General features: G+C 40.2%; 2 protein-coding genes across 8 annotated transcripts; one reads left to right on the top strand and one right to left on the bottom strand.

Annotated features, from left to right (window-relative positions):
- Positions 1-17: 17 nt before the first annotated feature.
- On the top strand, positions 18-11,660 carry LOC106807632 (phenylalanine--tRNA ligase beta subunit-like). Of its 5 annotated transcripts, XM_014810052.1 has the most exons (17): positions 18-159; positions 2,202-2,358; positions 2,570-2,699; positions 3,433-3,492; positions 3,624-3,679; positions 3,907-4,057; positions 4,505-4,684; positions 4,994-5,055; positions 5,307-5,358; positions 5,559-5,620; positions 6,034-6,241; positions 6,365-6,445; positions 6,889-6,981; positions 7,978-8,095; positions 8,345-8,497; positions 9,046-9,241; positions 11,314-11,660. In XM_014810052.1, exons 1-16 carry the CDS (start codon positions 102-104, stop codon positions 9,195-9,197), a joined length of 1,773 nt encoding a protein of 590 aa, XP_014665538.1. In that variant the 5' UTR covers positions 18-101; the 3' UTR covers positions 9,198-9,241; positions 11,314-11,660. The 5 variants fall into 5 exon arrangements, with proteins under 5 accessions (XP_014665538.1, XP_014665545.1, XP_014665531.1 ...); XM_014810059.1 differs by lacking the exon at positions 11,314-11,660 and having other exon boundaries at positions 2,256-2,358; positions 9,046-10,061; XM_014810045.1 differs by lacking the exon at positions 11,314-11,660 and having other exon boundaries at positions 9,046-10,061.
- On the bottom strand, positions 9,447-18,645 carry LOC106807616. Of its 3 annotated transcripts, none has more exons than XM_014810013.1 (10): positions 18,516-18,645; positions 17,833-17,993; positions 16,769-17,662; positions 14,619-14,758; positions 14,204-14,394; positions 13,807-13,904; positions 12,483-12,630; positions 11,667-11,763; positions 11,282-11,383; positions 9,447-10,813 (listed from the first exon to the last, which is right to left on the bottom strand). In XM_014810013.1, exons 2-10 carry the CDS (start codon positions 17,969-17,971, stop codon positions 10,667-10,669), a joined length of 1,956 nt encoding a protein of 651 aa, XP_014665499.1. In that variant the 5' UTR covers positions 17,972-17,993; positions 18,516-18,645; the 3' UTR covers positions 9,447-10,666. The 3 variants fall into 3 exon arrangements, with proteins under 3 accessions (XP_014665499.1, XP_014665518.1, XP_014665507.1); XM_014810032.1 differs by having other exon boundaries at positions 12,483-12,615; XM_014810021.1 differs by having other exon boundaries at positions 13,807-13,892.
- Between the last annotated feature and the right edge of the window lie 8,731 nt (positions 18,646-27,376).

Genomic DNA, 27,376 nt, shown 5'->3' with positions numbered 1-27,376 from the left:
CTTCGATCGGCGTTGCTGAAATTCTGATTTTGATGGTTTTAGTGTCGATCACCGGCGATTGCATCATATATATATATTGTTTTGATAGTTGAAGCTACACAATGCCAATTGTTTCAATATATCGAGACCATCTGGTGGAAGCTCTGGGTCAATCACTAAGTAAGATATCAAAGTACCAAACTATCAAAGGCAATGCAGGGCCGTAGGTAACCCAACCAGGCTGTGTGAATAACGTCAATATACACACCACACGTCCTAACCGGGTAACCCTAGCAAAGACCGTTTCTTCAAATTCTTGGAGCTAGGCCGTAGTAAGTAGCCCTAGTAGTACTATACAGTATACTAGCCCGCGTACAGTTGCCGCAGGCCTGCGGCAACTGCACGCGGGCTATATAGTTACTAGGGCTAGGCCGTAGGCTGAGCAAATTCCTACTAGGGGGGGCAGTGGCGGCGGATTCAGGATTTCAAGGAGGGGGTGAGAAACAGGTGGGGGGTCTGGGGGTCCTCCTAGACCGAATAATTCTGTCCCATATAACCTTTTTTATGTTTTGGTGAGGGTTATTGGGACAGAACGGAACATTGAAGTTTTGTGAGATCGCATGCAAAATGCATGCGTTGCTAATGCGGCCCGTACGCCGCTATTGGCGCGAAAAAAACCCTACCGTTTCCTTCTACCTGGCTTTACCTTGCTACTGATATGTGTATACATTCACTTCAATCGTTATTCACTTCTTAAAAGATTGTTTTTCAGGCCCCGCTTCATTTCACTTTAGTAAATTACATTCGCCATTTACAAACAATCAGACCAATCACAGCGAGTCTTACAATAGCCTGATTCTCGCTTGTATCTGTGGCGCTGCAGGAGGGCTGATAGACTCGCTCTGTTCGATATATAGTACTGCGTAAAAAGGGTTTTATATAAGCTTTATAAATTATAGCTTCCTAACCCCTAGCCACTTGTCTTGAGGGGACAAGTGGCATCCAGGTAAATATCAAGACACTCTGGACACACGGCTTCACGAAGGCAGAAGGATTCAAGGAAGGCTAGAGCCTGGCCTGGCTACTAGCGTTGCCTATGCGTATGGCTATATACAATGATACATGATACTGATAATAGTCTCTATTTGTGGCAGTGACTAGTGTGCGGCTGCAGCATACCCTCACTGAGGGCCTCATGCGCATGCACTGATATTCGTAAGACAGGTTAATGCATAACTTTGGTGCGTCGTATATTATTATGGAAGTTATGAAATTGAGCAAGGAATTTAAAGAGACAAATTGCTGCTACAGCCAGGGCAAGCTCTAAGACCACTACTGTTTCTTATCACAGTCGTTTGCATCTCATTGCATTTAGAATGAAAAATTTGACTGTACCAGACCATGATCAGTGACTCATGAATCTATCTATATGTTTTGGTATAAACAATAAACATTTGATGTTATCTGATGTAAAACCGATAGTAACCAGTGGTGGTTTGATAGCTTGGAACAGACAGCAGTTGTAAATTCTTGGCTCGATCTGTTACTTACTTACCTTAACAAATAAACATGCCAGGGCCAGACTACAGGAGCAATGCATACCTTATAAATTACCTGATTACAAGTGTATGACTCACACAGTTATAACTTATATCAGCTTCATCATGTCTAGCGTTTAATAACATTATACTATCATACCTTGTCTTTAAAACGCTCTGATCTTTGAACTAAATCATGTTCCTGTGGTTTTCCTACAGCAAAAGGTTGGAGAATCGGTGCTAAATTCAAACCCTGCAGTAGCAAATATTCTAAGACTAAAGTTTATTTCTAATGAATCTACATTTTGAAAGCGCAACACATTGTGCAGCAGATAAGCAAAATTTGCAGACATCTACTACATAAGTTCCTGAAGATTTTCTGATATAGTGACCTAGTGGCATACAGCGCACCCTGGCGGTTAAGCAGATGTTGTTATGCCAGTGTTTGCCATCAGGTGGGGATGTTCAATTGGCATTATATCAGAAAATCTCCATGAACTCACATATAGTACAAGTCTACAAACTCACAATTCAACAAAAGTGCACAATTCATTTGCTTATCTGCCTTACTATTAGCATAAGTAATTGTCTCACAGATTGAGGAGGAAAATAACTCTCTTTGACGTAATTTTATTAACAGCCCAATGGAGTGTTGCTTAGTAACTTGATGTGTGTATTTTACAGCTGATGATGAGTTTGATGACTTGTGCTTTGATTTTGGACTGGAACTGGATGAAGTTACTTCGGAGAAAGACATGATTATGAGAGAAACTGGTAGTGGCGAACGAGCTAAGGAGGCTTCTGAGGCAGTTATCTACAAGGTTGAGGTTCCAGCAAACAGGTATTCCATCCCATGCATAACTTTTCTACTAGTTTACCTGCTGAATAACATGGGGCATCACCATTGCAAAGGTCATGATATGTAAACGTGATTTATTTTTATTCAACGTACTTCAATAATTGCAATATGAGCAGATGGAATATTATATGTAATTTGCTCGAGAACGAGTGATGTTTGGTGTTCTGGTAGTGTAAGATTCAATTATTTGCAGGTATGATCTTCTGTGTCTGGAAGGTCTGGTGAGAGGTCTTCAGGTGTTTAAGGAACAGATTCCATCACCTCGATACAAAAGAGTTCCGCCTGCATCAGGGGAAATGCAAAAACTCTACATCAAACCATCTGTGAGTTTACAATCACTACGTATCAGCATCCCCCAAGGCAGAAGTCCAGTTAGGGTGGCACAAGTGGGCATGACTTCATATTGTATCCTCTGGTCTCTATTTATGAGTATTTGTTGTTGAATTTTGCTTTCATGTTGGAATTATTATTGTGGTTTCTTATTGTATGATATTGCTTTTCTTTTTTTAAAGGTATTTAACACTCACACTCTGCTTAGTTGAGTTCTGTGCTAAGGACTTACTAATGTTTTACTTGCCGTAGTTTATCCCAAAGTCTGCAGGACATGTAATGCATATATAGGCTAATCGTGACACTTCAGTGGATAATTTTATCCACACAATAGTGGATCATTTTAATTGAAAATCAGAACCAAGAATTCGAAGACTAACTGAAATAAGGATAAAGTGGTGGAACATGTGGGTATGTTTCCAAGTCCACCTTCATAGCATAGCTGTCTTTTAAGTATACAAGTTCTCTGAAAAAGTTGAAAAAATGGGAAGAATGAAAATGAAAATTTGAAAATCAATTTGAAATTTCTGAGGATTGGATCGATTTGGCTAGACAGAGTTTTAAGCAGTTTAAGCTTACAGCCTTATTCTTTCACATTATTGAGGTATCTCCATTAATTTGTTGGATCATAGGTGGTGATTACTAGTTTGTGTAACAAATTGTTATTAATTTCATTGTAGGTATATGGTTTTATTTGCACGTTAGGATAATAATCTGATTTTACAGACACAAGAAGTACGCCCCCACTGTGTAGCTGCCGTACTGAGGAATATAACATTCACCTCGGTAGGTTGCATTCATTTGCTTGTTTCCATTCATTTTTTGTATGAGGGTCACAAGTTAACATGGATTTATCAGTGCGGCACTTTCTTTCAGATGATAGGTCACTATATGGCTCTCCTTTTTTTTGTTTTTAGGAAAGTTATAACAGCTTCATTGATCTACAAGATAAGCTACATCAGAATCTCTGCAGGTATTCGTTTTTAGAAAAAAAAGCTGGATTGCAGGATACAATTTCTACATTCTTTAGCATCTCCTGTTAATATCAGTCTGAGAACAGCAGTTGAGATGTTTTATTATTTAGTTTATATTTATGTTTAAGTTATATTGAACAATAAAAAAACAACTGATTTAACTGGAAATAATGCTAAAAGTCATAGTAATGTTTTCTTCTGTAGGCAAAATTTATTCTCTCTATAGAAAGCGAGCACTGGTTGCTATTGGAACTCATGACTTGGATACCATAAAAGGTCCTTTTATCTATGAAGCAAAACCACCAGCAGATATCAAGTTTAGGCCATTAAACCAAACAAAGGAGTACAATGCTGTGGAGCTAATGGACCTATATTCTGTGAGTAATCTTGTAATATTTTTCAAAGGGGGATAACATTAATATGCACACTAGTTTATGTGTAGAAACACTGTTATGGAGTAGTTAACATGTTTAGTTAAAATGAAAATCTAGAATTTTATCATGGTTGTTATTTTCAATAGTCAATAACGATCGAAATAGCACATTATCAATGCAGGTGTAATATTATGCAGATAAAGTGACTTGTCATATAGTGTACTACATTTTTATTGCTGTATATGAACAGTAATAAATCTCTCTTTCCCTCTCCTCACTCTCCCTCTTCTTCTCCTTCTCCCTCTCCATATTCCTCTCCCTCTCCCTTTCTATCTCTATCTCTCTCGCTCTCCCATTCCCTCTCTCCCGGCTTCTCTCTTTCTGTACACGTGTGTGTGACCGTGTGTGTGTATATATATATATATATATATATGGTGTGCTGTTTTCCAGGTAGACAGCCATCTTCGTCACTACCTGCCTATCATTAGAGACAAACCTGTTTACCCAGTAATTTACGACAGCTGTGGTGTACTGCTGTCCATGCCTCCTATTATTAATGGTGACCACTCCAAGATCACCCTTGATACACGCAATGTCTTCATTGAGTGTACAGCAACGGATCTTACAAAGGTATTACAACAGGAGAGGTGGTGTAGGGTAGATTTGTGCTATTTCTAAGGAACAAGAAATTCGAAATGTTTCAGTGTGTTATGAGAATAATGTAATTATCTGTGAGATTTTACTTTTCCCTCATCATCCTTGTAGCAGGTTGGGCTAGGGGAATGTAGGGATTAATGGCTGTGACATATGTCGTTGGCATTTAGTATTTCTTCATGAATACATTTTTTGCTAGGATCGTTCCTTCGGTAAGAATAATATTTCAAAATACTTATGCTTATCTTCAATTTTTGCAAATGCTTTTATGTTGTTGTGTTACAGGCAAAGATTGTATTGGATGTGTTAGTGACCATGTTTAGCCAGTACTGTGCAGAACCTTTTACGTAAGTAAATTATAATAAAAAGAAATGAACGTGAGAGTAATCCTAAATGGAATTCATTATGATAGGCATAGTGTGCATTGGGAGCATATCAGCCAGTCAGCTAAGAGTTTCATACTTTTCCATTAACAGTGCCAGTTAATACAATACAATACAATACATTAATCTTATTCCTTGCATAATTAAATAATAATCCCATGCCATTTAATGATGTTTCCTGACATTTTTATGTTATCAAATGCTATTCCATTCAGAGTAGAACAAGCAGAGGTTATCCAGTGTGATGGCTCCAGTGCAATTTATCCGGTAAGTTAAATCTGCAGAACAAGGCAAGCATAAAATGAAAGACAAATACATATCACCTGATGAAGTGTTTACAGGAAATGTATGGATACAGCATAGTTTCCGTGCAATAAAATGTTATTCGTGTGTATTGTTAAAAACACATTTGGTAAGGAATTTGTAACTACATTATTACTTTACATGTCTTATTTTGGAATTCTTAGGAGCTCAAACATTGGGAGGCAGTTCTTAAGGTGGACGAAGTTAACAAGAAAGTAGGAATAAGGTGAGCTGTGGAATAAATGTATTGTGGGGTATGGCCTTTATTTGTGCATGGCAGTAATTGTAATATAGGTAATAACTCAATACTTGTCATTTTGCACATAATTTGTCTTCCTTTTACACCTTCCTTCCTTGTAGGAATTAGTTGACTTTGTATGAACTTTTGTTGTTTTGAATTGTTATATTGTATGTTTAGTTTGTTGGGTCGGTGCATCGGATCCAGTGTGTTTTACATATTTTTAGTATATTAAGATTAATTTTGTTTCTTTACGGAGGGAATTCAAAAGATATTTCATTGACACCTATGTCACAAATAATTCTCTTCGAAATTCGCTGTTTTACATTTTGTTGAGCTTTCATAATGTCACAATAAGTTCCACGCTATACATTTATGTGCTAATAATTTATAATTCACAGAGAAAGTGGAGAAACTATAGCTACACTGCTAACAAAAATGTGCCTAAAGTCTGAAGTTATTGAGGATGGTTCAAAGGTGAAAATCGACATTCCACCAACGCGCGCGGATGTGATCCATGCCTGTGATATCATTGAGGATGTTGCTATAGCCTATGGATACAATAACATAAAGAAGACAATTCCAAATTCAGGAACAATAGCTGCAGAAGTAAGTTTTCTATTTTTATTTCTACAGAACTGTTTCTGTTTTGCAGTAAAGAGGAATAAGTGTTTTCAAAATTGCAAATTTGGATGGATGTAAGACTACAACTTTCATTTGTTTGTGTTTCAGTTTAGCCTTAACAAGTTAACAGATCTGCTGAGACAGGAAGTGGCTATGGTTGGCTTCACGGAAGCACTAACCTTTTCTCTGGTATGGCTCGTATAATGGCAGAAAACGTTGTTTTTTTCTTGTTAGGCCAGTGCTTATGGCTGGAATTAATGTCAATTTAAAATCTTACTAAAGTTAATTAGGCCAGTCTTAGATCATAGATGGTCTTTTGTAGATAAATATATCAACAGTTTCATTTTATAAAGCAACAGGTGAGGCATTTATCGATGCATTTGCTTGTTCAGTGTGCTGAAACTAAACTGTAACCTATTAATTTATGGATTTTACTGCAACTCTAAAATTAGCCTATAGCGGTTTCATCATCTGTTTAAGAAGTCAGTGAAATAATTTGAACTTGTCAGAATAAAAAACGATTATGTTCTTATCTGTTTCAATAGGCACTGTCCTCTCTAACCTGAATTAGGTATACACATTTCGAAGTATATTAATCAGTATGCTGCCATGGCTGTATACTTACTTTACAGTGTTCACAAGATGATATATCGGTGAAACTACGAAAAGATATAAAGAGTGCCCCTGCTGTACACATATCCAATCCTAAGACACTCGAATTTCAGGTAAGTGGCAATGTAAACCTTAGTCAATAATCATCTTTTCTATAAAGGTTCTATTTTTAGCTCATCTGACATAGTCAGATGCAGCTAGTAGAATCGCATGAGCTTGCGTCCGTTCGTGCGTGCGTCAACAGTTGGGCACAAAGCTTAAACGGCTCGACGTACGGATTCGAAAGTTGGGACGTGGGGGGGGAATCCGAAAACGAGTTGGGATGTCGAAGCTGGGGGTCAAAGGTCAAAGGTCAAGAGGTGTATAAGAAGGGGGAATATTCCCTCCTTAACTTAAGGTATAGGGAGGAAATGCAGAATTGCGGCACAAATCTAAACGGCTCGACCTAGGCTCGTGATAGTCTGTGTATAGCATCGTGGTAGGAAAAGCCATCACTGTGCCGAAATTGGAGGTCACAGGTCAAAGGTCAATTGGCACAGGGCAGATTTTAGACATTTTCTGAGGACATGGTCTGACGGAGCGATTGATAAACTTTTTTGTTTCAGCGGTGACCTACCATTTTTATGGCTTTATTGAAAGGACCATGAAATATACTTTCCGCTGACATGCGAAGAGTAAGTGTTGGATAACCTTTTGACCCTCAAGAGGAGGGTTAAACCTTAATTTGTTGACTGTTAACAAAGGACTGAACTGCTTTTGCTATTATTAGAGCCCATACCTGTGTGAATGTGAGGCTACAGTTGCACAGTTTAATTGCAAAGGCAAATGTTTGTTGAACAGGGTTTACGCTCCTTAAATCATATTATTTTCTAAAGCAGTCTGTCTATAGCACCCTGAAGGCTGAATCAGTGAATGCTCGTGTGGGTAGGCAAAAACACGGTATAATACATTATAATGGTTATAATACACATGCAGAACCCTAGTGAAGAAGCCAAAGTGCATTTGTTAGAAATACACAAATGTCAATATTAATATTTGAAAAGGCGTGTGGTTGGAATGTGCTGGCTTTATGCATACAATAGCATCATGGCTAATAATACCATTGACAGGTGGCTAGGACAACATTGCTAGCTGGTATAATGAAGACTATAGCCAGCAACAAGAACATGCCTCTGCCCATGAAACTGTTTGAAATCTCTGACGTGATACTGAAGGATAACAACTATGGTATGTTTTGTCTATCAGCAGCTTTGTTTGTCCCAAGTTAATATCATTCCAATATAATATTTATAACAATAATATATTTTACTGTAGATATAAATGCTGAGAATTGTATTCGTATGAATATTATACATGAAGGCTTTCGTGAGATCCGTGACTCTCTTATCATAATAAATGTGATAATAATCTTGTGTGACCCCCCCCCCCCCCCTTATTCAGTCAATAGGTTGACGTAGCCCTGCGTTTATTGTGCAGACGTCGGTGTGAGGAACGAGCGACGTCTGTGCGCCGTGCACTACAACAAGAACCCAGGTTTTGAAGTGATTCACGGACTTCTTGATCGCATAATGCAGCTACTGGCGGTGCCCTTCAGCCGCGAGTGCGGCTACCACATTCGCTCCTGTGAAGGTATGTGCAAGACCTTACTTTGGCACGAAGGGTCGTTGTCATATAGGGTAGTACAAATATGTACCTATAGAGGTATGAGGTAACTATCTGATATGGTTAGGGTTAGGAAGTAGGCGTAGGCGACATACTCGCCGACACCTGGGGTACTACATATACGACAATAACCCTTTCAGCCTTACTTTGGGTGTCCCATGTGAATGCATGCATCGCTTTTAGCCTTGCTGTGTACTTGTGAGTGCTGTGGTTCTAAGAAACTGTGTGCGGTACTTGCTGGGGATTTTCATTCAAAGGATTTATGAAATTATATGCTTAATGAACGATGTGTAGCTGGTTTATTTTACTATGGTTTCATAAAGGGGAGGTATATGTTTTAAATGCAGGCTTTTGTATTTTCTTATTAATAATAAACTTTAAAAAACTTCAACTTTTGGCATTTGACATAAATTAACCAATTTAACTAAGAAATAATTCTGAAAGCTGGAGTGTTACCTTTTAATTGTGTATTTATATTCTGCTAGCAATTGACAGTGTATTTTCTATGATTTCAGATGCCACTTACTTCCCAGGCCGGTGTGCAGAAATAGTATACAAGGGCGAAGTGATTGGAAGGCTGGGAGTGCTACATCCCGATGTCATCGTAAAGTTTGACCTCAGCCTCCCCTGTGCTGCACTAGAGATTAACATCCACCCGTTTCTCTGAGACGGCCTTCTTATGGCAGTAGCGTATCCCCGTGCATCTTGCAGGTTGGTTGCTCCTGTGCATCGTACCCAGTTTCACGTGTTATCTGTTATTACAACTTCATCAATATAGCTCTTCATCACCCACAGAAGACCAAGTAATCAATGTGACCTGATATTTATACGATGACCGTTTTAATCGCACTTCCCTGGCGTTGCGAGCGCTACAATGACCAAACTGATGATTGGTTAATCATTTAACAATCATACGTTCATTATATTTTCATTATCATTGTAGAGGTCAGTGTGTTAGTTTTTTGTAACGTTAATTTATCGTTGCACCGTTCACATTGCATTATTTATCTGCAAATCATAACAAATTCTCATAACTGAGTAACAGTTAATTAGTGTCAGTCATTGAGTATACTGCAATTGGTAAAGGTATTGGAAGGCGACTACTGTAAGTAAACTATTGTGTACAACTCAGCTGTGTAACTTCATAGCATAGACTGCTATCATGCATATGTCTCCTACAATAAGACAGATTACCAACTAAAAATGCTTCCTTTGTAAGGCACTTATTTGCTGTACATTACAGTATGTTGTATATCATGTATGTTATCAATTTGCCCTGAGGTCAGGTGTGAAACTTCATTGTGAAGAAGGTTAAGTCGTATATCGCATAATCAGACATGACTACATAGTGTGTGAATCTTATTATTCACGCAATCTACAATTCATGCAAGCAATTAAGCTACAACTCATTGAAATTCAATGATAAGCTGATATATTAAAAACCCAGTGTGTACTAACTTTTGTGGCTATTTCTCTATTTATCACGGTGACGTAAATATATAAAATACATTATGAATTAAAGTGATGACAGTATCATTGTTTAATAGCTTGATATCTTTAATATCCTATTTTTGCAAGAAACAAAATAAGTTATAGTGTAAAAAAACATTTTTTCCCGAAAAACAAAACAACAAGCAGATTGTAACACAGGACTAGGGTATTGCAGAAAAAATGAATAAACGTTTCTAGATATAAAACTATTTCAAGTTCCTGTCACACATTTGAGCACTGTGGTACATAACATGTGTACATAACTGAGTATCAGGTATAAGTGATATTTCTGTTTCTGCTCCATTGCTGACTATATGATTATCGTTAAAAGAGTGCTTACTCAGTGAAAGCCACACATTTACAGTTTTCCAGGTGTAATATCCACAAAGATATAGACAGCTACCCCATCCAATGGTATGGTGGGACGGGATGCAGTATTCTGATCCCACCATATAAGTTATTGCATAACATATTAACAGATTGACTAGGTATGATATTTGGCAAAAGGTTTAGCAGCCTATTATCACAGCAACATCTTATTATATCTTATTATAAGAACGCAGCAACAATGTCATCAATGCTGCCAGGCTTCTAGAGATCACCATTTTGTTGACAATATCAGTGACATTTATTAGTGCTGTGCTGTTAGAACAGTGGCAGCGGCCTCTGATGTTTCATGTCAGCGGGTCTATGTCGAGAATCCATCAGGATACGGTTGAAGCTTTGTCGGATCTTGTGCGAGCGTGTGAGCAGCTCCTGTGTGGTAGTCCTTGTGCCATCAGGGGGCAGCACCTTCAAACATGACACGTTCATTAGCTGGTGCAGAACCATCTTTCGTGTCTGACTCTTGATTACTACCGCTAATATTTTGGAAGGGATTGCCCTTTTTTTTATAGGATTATGGTGAGATGAGATGATTGCGCTCGTTCATCTTGTACTAAACGAGGGCTAGTGGTTGTTGTGAATGAATATTCAGCCTATGCACATTAATAGATCAAGTCCGATTAATATTGCTGAGTTTTTATGGTAATTTTTAGCTTTAACTAATTTTGCTGGCTTTTTACTCCAATGTCCAACAATAGATAGACCCAAGACAACTGCATAGAAGGTCTAACTATACACAGAAATGCTAAGCAGCTCTGTATCAGTGATTGCCCTGCAAGATCTGCAAACACTGCTGATGCGGTAAACGTCATTTTCTCTTACGCAACAGACAACTTCTCTTTAATTACTTCTTACGTGCAAATAACTAGCTCTCACCTGAGTTGCTAGTTTGTCCTTGTTCATTTCAGTGCGAAGATCAACAGTAGAGGTCTCTGGCCGAGTGATCTCACCGGTATATTGATGACCAGCCAGGCAGTGCTGAAAGCAGAAAATCTATGTGCTTAGTAAGATGGACAGATTTTAACTATTACAATGTTTACTGTAGTGATAGTGAACCAGCTTTACCTTCACCTGATAATAATCACACAATGCACACTATTTGCAGGTAGTATATCATTAGTAGCATTAAAACATATTGATGATCAATACTAGCTTTACTAGTGATACTATGCGATATTATGGCTTTACAAATGATAAGTATATATTTAGATATGTCCGTTTTGATATCTGTATATTATTTAGAGCATACACATTGCTATACCTGTGACAGTGCAAGGGATCCCTTCAGCATAAATGCTTGCTTTGTGCGATGTTGTAGTCTGTAGGGGGGAGCCAGTGCACTGCGTGATACTGATATCCTACAGCATGTAACAGTGCAGATCTCATTAACAGTTTGTTTTCGATAAGCCTGTCTCATTAATAAAGCAGGACTTGCTTTCATATACCATACTAATGTGAAACCTGTTCATGTTCCAACTCCATACGTAATATGTCACCATAAAACAGGCCCAATAGGAGGCTAAGTGGCTCACCTGTGGGAAGGATACAGTACAGCTGTTCAATCATTGTTTCTCGTTAGTCATACGCACGCTTTTATGTAATGTGCTAGATCTTCTATCACAAAAGGTAGCAGAGCAGCCCTGTTATTATGTTATGCAGCAGAAATAACACAGTGTACACTTACATGGATTCCTGCATGCAGTTGGGTATTTCTGTAGCTTAATTGTTTAGGTTCCTTACTCACATGGTGCTTTTATATGTGCCAACTAGCAATTCAACGATTAGCACGCATTTGCTAAACCTACTACCTGTTGCAATATTTTACTGAACTTTGCATAATTACAGAACACTTACTTTAACAGGAGTGTTAAACACATCGCTGTTAGAAGAATCCTCGGTCAACATTTAATTTAATTCGTGTCCCATAAGGCAATTGGTAAAACAAGTGATTTTTCCTAAGATTCCCTAATGACTAGGTAGCACATTGAACTCTAGTAATTTGTAAAAGGAGGGTGCAAAGGGAAAATGCGTGGTGCTCATGAAAACGTTCAAGGACAACCGGGTGTGTACGGGGTACCTGGTGTAGGTTGGGTTGGTGCTGGTTGGGACACGTTCAGGGGACTTGCAGGTGGGGCAAATGCTCCTGTTCTCTCTGTCTGTGTGTACTGCCTCTGGGAACAGCCGTCCATTGAGCTTGTAGTCGAACACGCCTGCAAGTACGTGCACTTTCCACAGTACAGCCAGCCGCTCCAACGAAGCTGGCCAAGCATGCATATGCTGGGGGTGTCATTTAGTTGAACACAGGGCGGTAGCAAACATAGCACTAGGCAGCTACCACAGGACTTAACTACGTGTACAACGTTTGACTCGTATTAAGTCAAAATGCGGTACGTGGATTTAATAGCTATGACAATACTGACTCTGTGAGCCTTCTACTCTAGTCGATGGCAGACAGGGGAAGTGAGAGCACACGATTGAGTGTGGGTGAGCATATCGTGCTAACATTCAAGCTACTTGTAGCATATAACACACAGTGTAGCTGGAGACATTCGCTACCACGCATCATGTGTGCTGAGTGCGTAGAGATCATTCGGCAGGATAACATGAAAATTTCAGGTGTTGACTAATTAATAAATGGTTCGGATCTAGTCACAACACAGGAGGCAGAACGCCCGCGGGCATGAACACGTGTCTGTTACCATGACAACTAATGACTCGCTTCCAAACTAATCACTGCGGTTGCATTGGTTTTTAAAGGGTTGCGTGGCACATTAACGTCACACGCATCACGTGTAACCAGGATGACGCACTGGCATGAAACACTCATTAATGTTTTAGTGCAACAGATGAAATCAATACTCGTACCAATTCATAGTGCACTGTTTACTAGTTTGATGTGGTTGCGGGGGTTGCCACTCCGTGTTTCACTGATTGCAATGCACTCATTCTTCATAGGCGTAGGCATACCACAGGTATACCGGTCTGGCCTATTGCCCAGGTCCAACTGAATGCGGTCAGCTCTATTGATTTTCTTAGTCTGGACTGCCGCTTCGTAGGTATTAAGCCAAGGACTCACCGTGATCTGCACGCTTGTGAATTTACAACACGGAGCCAAAGAAATGCACACACGACAGCGTTTAAATAAACTTACAACCAGTTGCTCCTTGAATAAATCCCATAGGGCTTTAGAAAAAACTAATACCAGGTATAAAATTGAACTGAACTATCCGACCACCTGCCTGTACTGGTCCAGTTACAACACAAGCACATCAATACGTTACCAGCTTCACCCTGCCCATATTGTGGGAGGTTTGCACGACGTCACGCATACTAGTACAGCACACATAAATGTTACTCGTACGTGTATTAGGATCTGCCAATATGCATTCTAAGTTACTCACACTGATGATCAGGGATGTCAGTGCCGGGGTTGCAACCAACGTATCCCTGCTCTTGGCTATCAGCACTGCGTTCATTCACATTGAATCTGTGGAAAGAGCTTCAGAATTTAAAATGTCGGACACAAATATTTGCCACAAAAATCACGTTAAATGTGAAATAGAACAACAACATATTACATAGACTGTGTAGTGTAATACGTGTATAACCTGTTCGTCACAGTTTAGGTGATATGCTTGGTCAACAAATATAAATGACATACTAAACAAACCATTCAACATGTGTAGCTTTTCCATTCCCAATTGGGAGAATATGATAGAGCTAAAAAAATATCTCACACGTATACATCAGTACATCTGAATGATAACGATTTTAATATACATCAGTATACTTGTTTACCCCAGCCATGACGGCCTCATTGGGCTCATACATTCATTTGGATACTGTCGCCTGAATAGTTCTAGAGTTTCCAAGTAATCAAGAAATTTGGAGTCGTCTTCATCGACACTGCTGGCACTGGGTGGTGGCTTTGGCGGCTCAGTTTTTCGGTCCACAGCTGTGCTGCCTAGAAAGATCACTTTTCCAATTGCCTGAAAGTAGTTGCACAAACAAATAATGCACTCGTAACATTTCACAACACTCTTCACTGTACAAAATTTTCCCGCAGTTATTCTTCCCTGCTGCACCGAGGTGGTCGTATTTATGTAGGGTCTTACGTCCACTGTACCATGATTAGCTCGTAAATACTTTAGATCATATGGATGTATTACGTGTATATCTCGTGCTGCTCGCCACAGTATGCCGCCTACAATACCTTTCTTCCACTGCCTCCATCGATAGGTGAATTGGTTGTCACCGGCTTCACAGCTCGTCGTACATTACCATCATCGCTGCTTTCAACTCCTCCTTGAAGCAGATCTCTTTGCGAACTGTCATCCGTCCACAGCTCAGAATCTGGTTGCAATATAACAGGTTGTGCAGATGACAAATTGCTATTATCCTTTGATCCAGATTGCATAATTTCTCGTTCCATCTCTTTAGCATTCCCACGACTGTCTTGCGGTAATATGATTACCTCTTGACTTTCTTGTGCATCTTTATTATTTTCAAGAGAATCTTGTGACAGAACTAAGAAGCACGGCTCCTCTCGAATATTTTCCCGAGTTATTTCTATTTCGCGTGTTCCCATATTCTGAGTGCAGCTGCCATTTTCTAGATCTGCGTGAAACTCCACCACACTACAGACCTCTGGAACATCTTCATTCCGGCCCTGGCCGGCATATAGTTCGAACAGCGCACACTGTTCGCTTTTAATTTGTCTAATCATCCCCGGGTCAGAGTGTACCATGATAGATGGCAGAGTAAGCAACCCATCAGTTATTCCTTGGCTAGTAACGATCGTTGGTGGCAAGAAAATACAAGTGTAATTCTGGTCAATCTTATCGTACCCTGGTGCTGAAAATGCTTGGGATAAACGATTTTCTTCACCGTGCTCAACATTATTCTGCACTTCCTTTACACATGTCTGGGACAAAACACCGTTTTCATTTGCTCTAACATTACCTCCCTCTATCTCAGTGGAAGAACATGTTTGTAATGCAATGGGTTGTTTATTCGCGCTAACGAAACTATTCTCGTTTTCTGAAGATGTTCGAAACAAACTACGTTGTTCGGTCTTATTAACATTCCCTTCCACCTGATCAGAATTAGACCTGCCTGAAACTGTAACATTATGTTCTTTATTAGGTTTCCCCAGCTGGGTATGTGTTTGGAACAAAATATGTTCCACATCCTTACCATCGATATCATCATCTTGCTCCGAGTCAGAGAAAGCTTGTAACACAATGGATTTTTTTTCATTACGTTCAATACTATAATCTACATGTTCTGCACTTGTTTTGAACGTTCGACTATTATGATCACTAGTAGTATCAACACTCTGATTAGTGAATGTTTGAGTCATGAAGGATTGGTAATTTTGTAGCTTACCCCTACCCTCTATTCCTGCATTATTAGCGGATTCTATAAATGACTTTTCTTGCTTATCAAGACTGCTCTCATCTTTCTCTGGACTTAACAGGAATTGAGATGCATTTAGTTTTGCACTTTCGATACTTACACCATCATTTTGCTCTGACTGAGATTGCGTATTGACCTGCTCTCCGGCTTCCTCACTTTCACCCACGCCATGGCTAATATATAGTTGCAACAACCCGGCATGCGTCATTAGAGCAATAGAACCGTCATGAACATTGGAGTTCTCAATCTGCCCATAGTCCTCATTAATAGTAAAAAGGTCTAACCCTGGTTGATCTATACTACATTGTTCATTATGTATGCCCATTACATTTTGCAAACGTGAACTCAATTGGTGCAAAACATTACCATAATCATTTTGCTGCACGACTTTGCTGTTTAACAATTTGACACTGCTCCTATTTAGTTCTGGTTGTTCGTCATGTATATCTCGCCTATTTTGGCCTCCGTATAACTGAAATATATTGGACTGTTCAATCTGCACATCTTCTCCCATCCCCTGACCTGAGTATGACTGACTCTTTTTCTCTCTTACAGTTGGCTCTTTTTGCATAATTGTACATTCTTCCAGTATTAATGGTGGATGGAGTACTATGACTTCACTTGTAGAGGCACTAGGAACATGTCCTTCTTGCACATCATCTGAACGTAGTTGCAATGGATCAAGAGCAACTGTTTGATCACCTTTATCCACTCTACTGTCTCTACTTGTTTTAAACGTGTCAAGATGTTTACCTTCCTTAAATTCTTGCCTTAAATATGATGATAACATAGATATATCATGCTGATCGGTTTGTTCACCTTTGCCCTTCAACAAATGTGATGGTAACTTTGAGGTACCACATTTATAAGTCTTTGCACATTCATCCTCGTTTGCTATAAGGCGTGTAGGCAACTTTACCATTTCTACTTGATCAGTTTGCTCACCTTTGTCCTTCCTGAGGTCTAACCATGGCGCATACAGCTGGAATGGCTGGACTTTGTCTCTTCTATCTTTCATGGCATGGCCCATGCAGTCCTGATGCCTTACACCATATCCCTTATTATCTGATCCCTTCTTCTGTCGTAAGTGGGAAAGATCAAGTCCTCTCAGGTTTTGTGATAAATGCTGTTGTTTCGCAGCATCATATGGACTAGGTCGGCTACTGGAACTGGGATATCTCATTCCTCCACTTTTATACATGGGCGTCCGACCTCTTGCTTCGAACCAGCTTTTACCATTTGTTCTTTGAAGTGTAGGTGATACATTGGAAAGGTCCCTGAAGTACCTTGACGGGTAGTTGGTGTAAAAATAATCGTGAAGCTCCCCACATGAAACTCTTGGCGGTGTGTGAGTGTGGGATGGCCGCTGTAAACATGGCTGGTCTTCAATTCCATCCTGATAATACTTTCTTAATGCATCATATCGTTTCTTCAGGACATTTATGCGTAAAGAATCACCGTTCGCTGCATTATTTTTCACATCCGGTGTCACTGGCAAGTCAGTTGTAGTACATGTTTCTACAGTTTGCAGTTTGGCTTGATCAGTTTGTATGGACCGGTCTACAGTGGGCTTCACATACTGCACTTTAACTGGAGAGTTGACAATACAGCTCCGTGTTTGCTTTAGTTGTATGCCTTCCTCATGATCTCCAGACTGCACAACACAGTTTGCTTCCGGTAGCTGATTGATGTGTATTGTGCAATTGTAAGGTGCCTGTGCCTGCCTTGTGCCACATGATATAGGTGTGCTGGAGTATTGCTGTTGAATGAAATCTCCATCATTCACATTTTGAAGCATTTGGTCTTGTGCCATATTTTCAGTATGATCAGTTGGCTTAGCTATAATGGAGATAACGGACACCTATATTACTTACATGCTGATACAATAACAATAATTTTTCCTTTCCCCAACTCTCTCACAGTCTGTGCTATGGTCGTTCACAATGGCCTACTGGTAATTTTTATGAGAATCTAATTACCAACACAGAAACTGCACTGCTGTAGCTTACCTCTTATAGTGTACAGTTTTGCGTTCTGCCCCTCATCTTCAACTCCACGCAATTTCTCCAAGGACATATGCATACATGCCTGCTGATGGTGAAGTTGTTCTATCAAGCATTTATTTTTTGATCTCAAAAGTCTATCCATTTGGGCAGTGCCAGACTCAATGCTGAAAAGATCCAATCTCATGATATGTCAATCAAAGAAATGCGCCAAAATGATACACTAAATAATTATAACTATTACTATTAGCATTAGTACAACTGTACGCGGGCTATAGTACTAGAGCTATATTACTATTATTAGCATATATAGGCCTACCCTTCCGACGTTCGCTAAGATGTGTACTCGTAGTGCATGGTTGCATTTGCATACAGTACAAGTGTGATGTGTTGCACCGCAACTGCATTGTCATTGTCAATACATGTCAATTGCCAATGTCATAACACTCATGTCATGCCACTCTCTGACGTTTTCAGTAATACGGTGTCCATGTATTATGATTTAAACTCAAATAAACGTAAAGATGAAACCAGGACAGGAGACGGGGGCATGCAGTCACTGAGTCAGCAGTGCATGCATGCATGATGATGATGATCACCCGCAAACTTAGAACATATTTTCAACTTAGATACTCTCAAATACAAATGCTCATGCAGAGAGTGTGCAAACGCATAATGCCCAAGCTTACCAGACGTAATGCCAGACACAGGCAGACCAGGCAGTCTAGACCAGATGGATGGATGGATGCAACGGTGTGTTAGTCACGTTCACGCTTGGTGTTCACATTTTTCAAGTTTGTTTACAAAATCGAACTTAGCGCCACCACACCACAGAAAACGGATCCACACCATCCACAAGTTGAGATGATTACGTCACTAGAAGTACGATGCCCTAATTTGTGGTTATAATGATGATAGAAAATAAGAAGGCGAAAAGAAGTCACAACAGAGTTACGATCTCTCTCTCTCTCTCTCTCTCTCTCTCCTATTATATATAATATATTATATAAACTGAGTCGAATATGACATTTTCCCGCCACCTATCGGAGGTATTAGTCGTAAGGGCGCATTGCCATAATCATACCAGACGCAGGAATATGGCAGTATATCGTGCGTTAAAATTATGTTCGTGTGTTCCTCCTGATCATATGCATGGGCTAGAATAAACTTAATTCTTTCCCAAAATAATGTGCTGCGTATATTACAACCACTAGAACATGGCAGATATATATATATATATAAGGCCCATCGGAAGGAATTTTAAAGTGGTACGGTTTCAGTGGACTGTGGGGGACTGGGGGTGAAACCCCCAGCGGGGTTCGAAGGGGCAGACAGGGTGACCAGATTTTAGAAATTTTAATACGGGACAGGAAACGATGCGAGGGAGCGGAGCGACCAAGCGGGGGAGGGTGTGGGTAAGAACTTTTTTTGAATTGGGGGTGCAAATCATGCAATTTAGCACACTTTAAAGTGATTTTTTTATCCTTTCATTGTACTGCAGAAAATGACAAATTACTCTTCATTAAATAGAAATTGAGATCAAGCTGCAGAGCTCTTCATACAGTGCATCAACTAAACACACACACACGCGCGCGCACACACACACACACGCACAGAAAGAGATCGATATACGATACTGCGGTCTGCGATCCTAAATCGGTAAATCCATTAGTAAGATGCCAAAAAATTCCATCAATTTTATGTCGAAAATGTTACATAATGTTTAAGCATACATTTACAAATGTTTTATTAACAATACTTACAGGTAGGTAACTGATCAGAATCAGATGGTTCCATGCAAAACTCAAATCACATGCTGTGAAAATGCCAAAAACTGAACGCCGATGGTGATTGGCATTGACAAAATCATTTGCAGCTTCAATCAGGTTCAATCGATCTGTATGATCTTTTGTGGACGTGTAACAGCATAAGATGGTTGAGGCGCTGCTGAGTCATGGTAGATCTCAAGTAGCTCCTTTTTTCTTTTCTCTTTTTTTAGGCTGAAAAGTGGTACGGTCAATCCCGTACCAACCGTAGCGGCTCCGACGGGCCTGTATATATATCAGAAGTAGATAATAGGGATTCCCTATTATCTACTTCTGATATATATATATATATATATATATATATATATATATATTCGTGATATCGCTTATTTCGCGTGTGCGTTGTGATGTCAAGCAATCCTAATATTTACTTATTCATGCGATTTACTTTCAGAAATCTATGCATACACAAAGTGGCGCAAAATTAGCCATTCACATAATGCGGCCTAGATACAATAATGTAACCCAAACAGGATAGGGAATCACCTATCCTGTGTTTGGGTTACATTATTGTATCTAAATGCGGCCTATCCTCTACACATGTAATAGTAAACATAATAGTAAATGTAATGTAATTTGTAATGTAATGTAATAGTAACATATTGGCTGACGAGATCGAGAGACAATCTTTGCAAAATAGATAGATAATATAGATTCAAACAGGAGATTAAAATGTGGCATTGATATCTAGCTGAATGTTCTTCATTAGTACGCGGAAATGTCGCCAATTTCCTAGTTGGATTACGAGAATGCTTGGAGGTGCGTATTTTTTCTATTTTAACATTTGTTAACGGCAGGGGGCGCGACGGACTAATTTTGTCGCAGATTTTTGATTTGCAAGATCCGGTCGTCGATCGTTGATCCGCTACCGTTACTTTATCGCGCGTGTCTGTTTTGGGGGAATAATTATACCCTGACCGCTCTTTGTTACTTCTGAGTATAGATGGAAAAATAACAATAACAGTATTGTTAAAGTCAGATATTTGTTTCTCTTTTGAGGTAAAATCATAGGAAAATCATAGAAGCACGTCTTCAATTTTGTTGGAAAGCATTTCGCAAGTGAGAAGATGGCATGAAGCAGATGGCTTCGTTCTCTACCTGTGCAAATATACTGTCCTCTAATTAAAACGTGTTTACACGTCAAGCCAGTAGAGATGTGTTGTCACGGTTACCGATCAAAGCTCTGAATATCTGAATTGGGGAAAAAATTATATTTGAACATGGAGACGTGTCTGCGTTGTTACTCATATGGGTGCTTGGTTTGGGCATTTGGTTGACACATTCATTGACCCATTTGATGTTGTACAGCAAGAGTTTCAGCGTCATTCTGGTTCAACATTCGTTTCATCTTTATTGAACGATTGATTATTGATTAAATATATTCTATGACACAAAAAATCATTGTAAAAGCTATATTCGGTGGATGATAGAAATAATATGTATGGCAATAATATAGAAATAATTGTATAACATGATGGTATAAATAAGCAGGATCATCTTTACATTCTTAAGTTAGGCCCTACATAGTATATCTTTTGTATATTAAAAGCGCTCAGTATCGTGTAGCATATATCTATATTCAGAAAAGCATAATTCTCGGTATGCGCCCTAGTAATTAAAAAGACTATGCTTTACAAAGATTACATGCAGGGCATCGGTTGCAAATTTATTGTTTTACTGGAGCAAAAATGATACCTGTCTGTAAGGCTGAATTCTGCCTCAAACATGGAAGTAATTTGCAATGAAGGTGGTGCAAGTGTAACCGCGAACTTACATGGACAAATAATACACCTTAAATTACATGAACCAATACATTTTTCGTCAGCGCATTTAAAAATGTATGCATTATGAACCGATGCTATAGCATTACCTGTTCGGGAGCTGACTCACCACCAATCAGATGGGTTAGGAGGGTGATATACACACATACGCACACGGATGTATGCGAATGATCAGACGTGAAACCCGTGTCAAACCGACTCTTGTTTATTTCTGAACATCCAACTATATGTATCATCCAACTATATATATATAGTTGGATGTTCAGAAATAAACAAGAGTCGGTTTGACACGGGTTTCACGTCTGATCATTCGCATACTCACGTTAGCACGTGTATACCATGAATCTCAAAGATGTTTATATTGCTAAATCTGCGTGTGCGCGCGTGTGCTTCTCCGTGTGCGTATGCGTGTGTGTGTATCTGGGTGTGATGCGGAATGAGGTTGGAGTTACGAAGAGAGGAGAAATGCTGTAAATTTCAAGGTTATGTCCAAGGTTAGCTACATCCGCGCGAATCGTCGTTACTTCATTCAAGATATGCGAAGATCTAAGATAAACATGACGTCACTGATACCCGATTACACGTGACTGCTTTTTTTAATGATGGCCACCACAAGAGATTTCATTTCAGTAAATAAACAGACCTATTTAATTGGAACCATCTTTTCAGACATTTATGTTTATACTTGAGGATTTGTTTTGACTCCTCAGCGTCGGTCTAATAACAAGCATGATTCGTGACATTGTGGGGTTCATTTCTCTGCGCCTTTATCCACAACGCAGCTGCGCAATTAAAGAATACCCAGAACTAAACTAATAACATAAAAACAATGATTACCCATGCATCTATGTGTGCGCGCGCCTGCCTGCATGCCTGCCTGCATATGTACGCGCGCCCGTGCGCGCACGACGGCCTCCGTGAGTGCGTGCGTCCGTCTGTGCGTGCGTCCACGCGTGCATACGTCCTTGCGCATGTGCGCGCGTCCGTGCGTGCGTGCGTGTGGGCGAGTGAGTCTGTGCGCATGTGTGTATGTGCGTGCGCGTGCGTGATAGCGCTAGCATGTGCATGTTCGAGCGTGCGTGCGTATGGAGTGTGCGAGTGTGTGAGGGGCGGGGGTGCCTATTTAAGAGACTAGTTCATGGCGGTTAAGATGTTTTTAACGAATATATCATTTTTATTTATAATTGCATCGTAATATATAGGAAAATTTTAGGTAGGATAACGAGCGAGAAATGCGCTTTAATGTTGTTGTCAGATTACGTATCGTCAAAATCGATGCATTATCGACCGAGTTATTATGCCCGTCGTGATGCATTGTGCGATATCTAATGGCAAGGCGGGCCATTTGCAGTACACGAGAAGTGCATATCTACCTGGTGACACGTGCTCTTGATCGTTAGCGAGTCGAGTGCTCAATGAACAGTCGATTCCTCCCGCGCAGTCATCGTGCTCAATCACCGCTACACGTAAGCCCCAGCGTAAGTGGGGCTCTTTGATGTCCTGTCCCGGGTAGAGCCGCTTTAGAACAATCGATCATCATCAGCGGCGCGCGACCAGATACTGATAGGCACGCGTGGTGCCATGATTGGCGCCATTAATGGTCATCGTCACGCGCACGCTGGCGCTGTTCGCCGGAACCAGTAGGCGGCTACAAGCCTAGCCTTCTTGCATGCTACATGTCCGAGGCCGAATTATTAGCATATAACGATTTCCTAATAGGTTTGATATAGAGTTTTGCTTTTATCGGTACTATGGCACTTGCATGGAATACGGATGAATTGTACAGCACTGGAGAGACAGAGATTACACGCTATTGTCTGTTAGGAGGGACCTACCGAGTACCTACTGCATCGGTATATACGTTGATATCATTGTTGGAGCATCAAGAGTTAAATAGGGCAATATATCGTCTTATGGTCTCCTTTTGGTTATGCTCTCATAGGTTCTCCCAATTAAGGTCGATTTACGATTTTTTGTAAACTGAACTTCAAAAGCATATAGAGAAAATATAAGATTTTACATTATTGCTCAAAAGGATAGATCTTCAAACAATGTTACTCGCACTTTAAATTTGACTGCAACAAACGTAAACTAAAATTTTAATTATGAATTCTAGATAAACACGCATTGTAGTTCCCTAGCTGTTTATTCTAACACGTACTGGTAATATTCTCTGCATAATATATCAGCGCAATCGTTCCGAATTGTCGTCAAAAATAAAAAGTTTAATTTTGTTACTCCACGCAAGTAGGTGCGTCACACAAAACTTCGCATCTTTGCATAATATATCACACTGCGACATTCCACCTGTTTAAAACTGTCTGATATGATAGGTCTGGCGCCATGACTCCCAGACACAACCCTTCAACGCTCACATATTATCGGAAGCCAGAGGTGCCATGACTAAGAAACGTAAATATTGGACATTGATGTTTGCTGTTCTTAAAGTGAAACTGTCAATCAAGACAACATTATCGGCAAGAGGTTTAATTGGTTTTAAAAACCTCAAGCCCGTTTATTTTTCGGAACACGGGTTTCGTTACTTTTTGTCTAGTCGAATTTGCGAATATTACGACGATACGTAAGATACCTCAGCCAAGCCGGCGTAACGAAAATGCTCACTATTACATCACCATATAAGGCAGAGGCACGTACGATCGCAGTTGTAAAGCATGTGAATGGCGGGCCTATATATATATGATTCACTTAAATTCCAGTCGATGAATGTAGAACGGACTTTTAGCAGCGGCGCTTTTGTGTGCGCCCTTGGAGGCCTCCTATCATGCCCTCCACTCCAAATACCATGAGTTTTTCTTGCGGAAAATAAAACGCATTTTCGCTCGTACAATGTACATAATAAAAAAAGCGATTAATTGCATTTTGATGTTCTGAGTCGTGGCGCGAGCATGACCTCTGATGCAGCCAAGGTCACGAACAGCCCCTGTCAACGTTGTTGGAATTTTTATAGGTGCTCCTCGAGTCTCTTGGTTGGTGAGAGCGTTTCTCATTCCCACGCTACAGATCTAAACTCGGTAAGCTTTATCGCACGAGGCACTTGTAAAGTTCCCATAACACCAGGCTTAATCTATGCGCGATATTGCTAATCATTTCTGTGAACTTTCCAGAGTAGATGAGTACGCTCATTTCTTGTAGTGGCTAATGATAATCGTTCAGTGGCTAGTTGTGAACTATAGGCGTCGAACTGCTGAGCTTGAGTTGAAGAGATGGCGAAGCTTAATTAATATAATTATTATAATATAATTAATATAAGCCACTGCAGCAAGGTGAAGTTTGCCCCTGATTTTTGCTGCAGAGTTCTAACGATTTCGCGAACTTCTCGGTTGCATTAATACGATAATACGAGGACGGGTCATATATTTAATTATCTCAGCCAGGCGCGTCTATGCATATATGCAATTAAACTGTCCTAAAACGGTGCGGTATTCGAGTGTACTAGTTCATTCCTGGTATAAAGAAAACGTACAGATGAATGATGACATTCTCGGCTAAAACACGGTTGCAACGGTTTGACCCTCCTGAACTCAAGTCCATCACGTTTCATCAATCCTGTTACGACCCACGTATATAATGCCCCCCCCCACACACACACACACATGCACGAATATACGCGCGCGCGCATGTGAACACGCACTCGCGCATAAGAAAGTGCACTCGCTCATGAACGCGGACGCGCGCATTCGAACACGAATCCTCTTAAACACCGGGTACTCGACGATGAAAATACGTCGAAGTTTTTACGACTAATCAATGTCTTCTCTGATGTAGACTAGAGCAGACTCCCTTGCCCCACGGATTGATTAGCGCCTCGACGCGCATGCGCTTAGGTATCACGAAACATGACCATCAGTGCTAGGCTGATGTGCGCGTGTACATCATGCATGAGTATGTATTTATGCTCGTACCATGCGCAGCAAAGGGAAGGCAAGGAAATGTGAGCAAGGTAGGGTTGTCTTTTGTATTCATTTTGCTTGATCGTAGTACAATATCTGACGGAAGCACACTTTCTGTAGTAGTTAAGAAGGATCGCTTATGAACGTAATTTTGTCGTTTTTTACGTCGCTAATAATAGTTAATATTTGTATATATCGGTGAGCACGATCGAATACAAAAATAATATGAGAAGCATTAAACACGCAGCATATCATATATGCCAGGGGCGTGTACAGGGGGGGGGGTTAGGGGGTCCGGACCCCCCCTGATCGCGCAGAAAACTCATCTAAGGGGGTCTAATTTCAAAAACATTCTGGGGGAGGGCCCCCCCACACCCCCCCCTTCGCATGCTCGCAAGTTTGGGTTACGGTTAGACCCTCCTGGTACAAATCCTGTACACGCCCCTGTATGCTTGCCTATTACGGTGAACTAATTGGTGACATACTTGATTGAATGATAGCGTAGGCTAATGATCACGATGACGTTTGCTGATTGGGATGTTGCTGTCTTATAAAAGGCGCGTGTAATTATCTGTTTAACTGATTAAATGTTGGCTTTTCATCATTGGTTTACACTTATATCCCGTTACTGTCAACTATATATTTTCCTGCGTGAGTCCAAAAGAGTCCGTAGATTGTCGACACTAGGTTTTGATTGTAATGCGTTGATGAAAAAAAATGGATGTCGGCCTCTCTTTTTCTCGAGCGCCTTATCTAGTTCTCGGTGTAATCAGGGTAAAGTTTGCGAACTAATGCAGAAGTTTGATTCGACCGTCATTGCTTTGTGGTATGCTTTACTTCGCCATATATGCCGGTAACGTACAGACGCATTGCCAGTATGATTGTGTATGACTTTTCTTTGAAAAAAAAGAAACGTCTGGTAGAAATAAAATTTAACTGAGATCATCTATCATCGGACTTGTCTTGGAAAATCACCGGGAGCAAGACTTAGTAAAACGTGCCAGTGTGGATAACGCTGAAGGCGATTGTTTCTCTCCTATGGGGTTTTCTATCCAGGCCCCTTTTATTTTTTTCGGGTTATGCTATGTTTTCCATTCAACAGTGTGCGCCATATTTTAATGGGAATGCGATACTGACAATGTAGCTGTAAGCAGCTGTTCGGCTGATGTGTAGTGATGGGCGTACGCCAGTTGCCTTGTGGTCTTACTTACGAGTATCACAACAAATCCAAGAACAACAAACAATTAAATTTTAAATTGCTCTGGATAAGGGATGCTTTTAATATTTAGCGCGCATGCCGGTGTTCATGTTTAGGGTATTTCATGGTAATCATCGATAATGGCTGTCACACACTTCGCAATTTAACGCCCTTCGCTTTTAGTGGAATTCCTTGACCGTGGACAGTTGATGAACCAGTGACTGGTTTTCATGTTGCATTATCTCCAAATATATGTCTGCCAAAATAAATTACTGAACAAACATGCGAAGTTAAATTAAGAGCGACAACTTTATTCGTTTTCATTATTACACCAGATAGACCGTGTTGGGCATCATTGCTTGCCTTAATAGCTGTCAAGTAATGTCCAATCTGGGCAATAGAAAAGCTATAGCGAAGAAAATATCACATTTTTTCCCTTTTTTTCTTGTAGGAAAATGATTTTATTATCATTGTGTTCTCGCAGAATCACTTACAAATGTTTACGCTGAAAATCATCGTTTATGCACAACGTAGTTAGCTATACGATCAATGGAACGACTGTTGAACTGCAGGCAATTTGTTGTAGGTCGCGTTCCATTATCATTTGAGTGCATGAAATATAATATGAACAAATTAACAACTCTGCATCGGCCTTCCCCTCCATATCTCTCAACTCATTTCACTACTTCCATAGTGTTCATTCATAGAGAATGATACTGATAGAAAAACTCCCCCTACACACACACACACACACACACACACACACGCACGCACGCACGCACGCACGCACGCACGCACGCACGCACGCACGCACGCACACACACACACTCACAC

The sequence above is a fragment of the Priapulus caudatus genome, unplaced genomic scaffold, assembly GCF_000485595.1.
Source record: "Priapulus caudatus unplaced genomic scaffold, Priapulus_caudatus-5.0.1 Scaffold11, whole genome shotgun sequence".
NCBI lineage: Eukaryota > Metazoa > Priapulida > Priapulimorpha > Priapulimorphida > Priapulidae > Priapulus > Priapulus caudatus.
The sequence above is the reverse complement of the archived record's forward strand: the minus strand, read 5'-3'. Positions and strand labels throughout refer to the sequence as shown.

Coding starts and splice junctions, on each gene's coding strand:
- LOC106807632 (XM_014810052.1), top strand. CDS start 102: ATGCCAATTGTTTCAATATATCGAGACCATCTGGTGGAAGCTCTGGGT. Junction 6,982..7,977: donor CTAAGACACTCGAATTTCAG/GTAAGTGGCAAT, acceptor TACCATTGACAG/GTGGCTAGGACAACATTGCT. Junction 8,096..8,344: donor ACTGAAGGATAACAACTATG/GTATGTTTTGTC, acceptor TTTATTGTGCAG/ACGTCGGTGTGAGGAACGAG.
- LOC106807616 (XM_014810013.1), bottom strand. CDS start 17,971: ATGGATAGACTTTTGAGATCAAAAAATAAATGCTTGATAGAACAACTT. Junction 13,905..14,203: donor ATGAGGCCGTCATGGCTGGG/GTAAACAAGTAT, acceptor TAAATTCTGAAG/CTCTTTCCACAGATTCAATG. Junction 11,384..11,666: donor GATCCCTTGCACTGTCACAG/GTATAGCAATGT, acceptor TTCTGCTTTCAG/CACTGCCTGGCTGGTCATCA.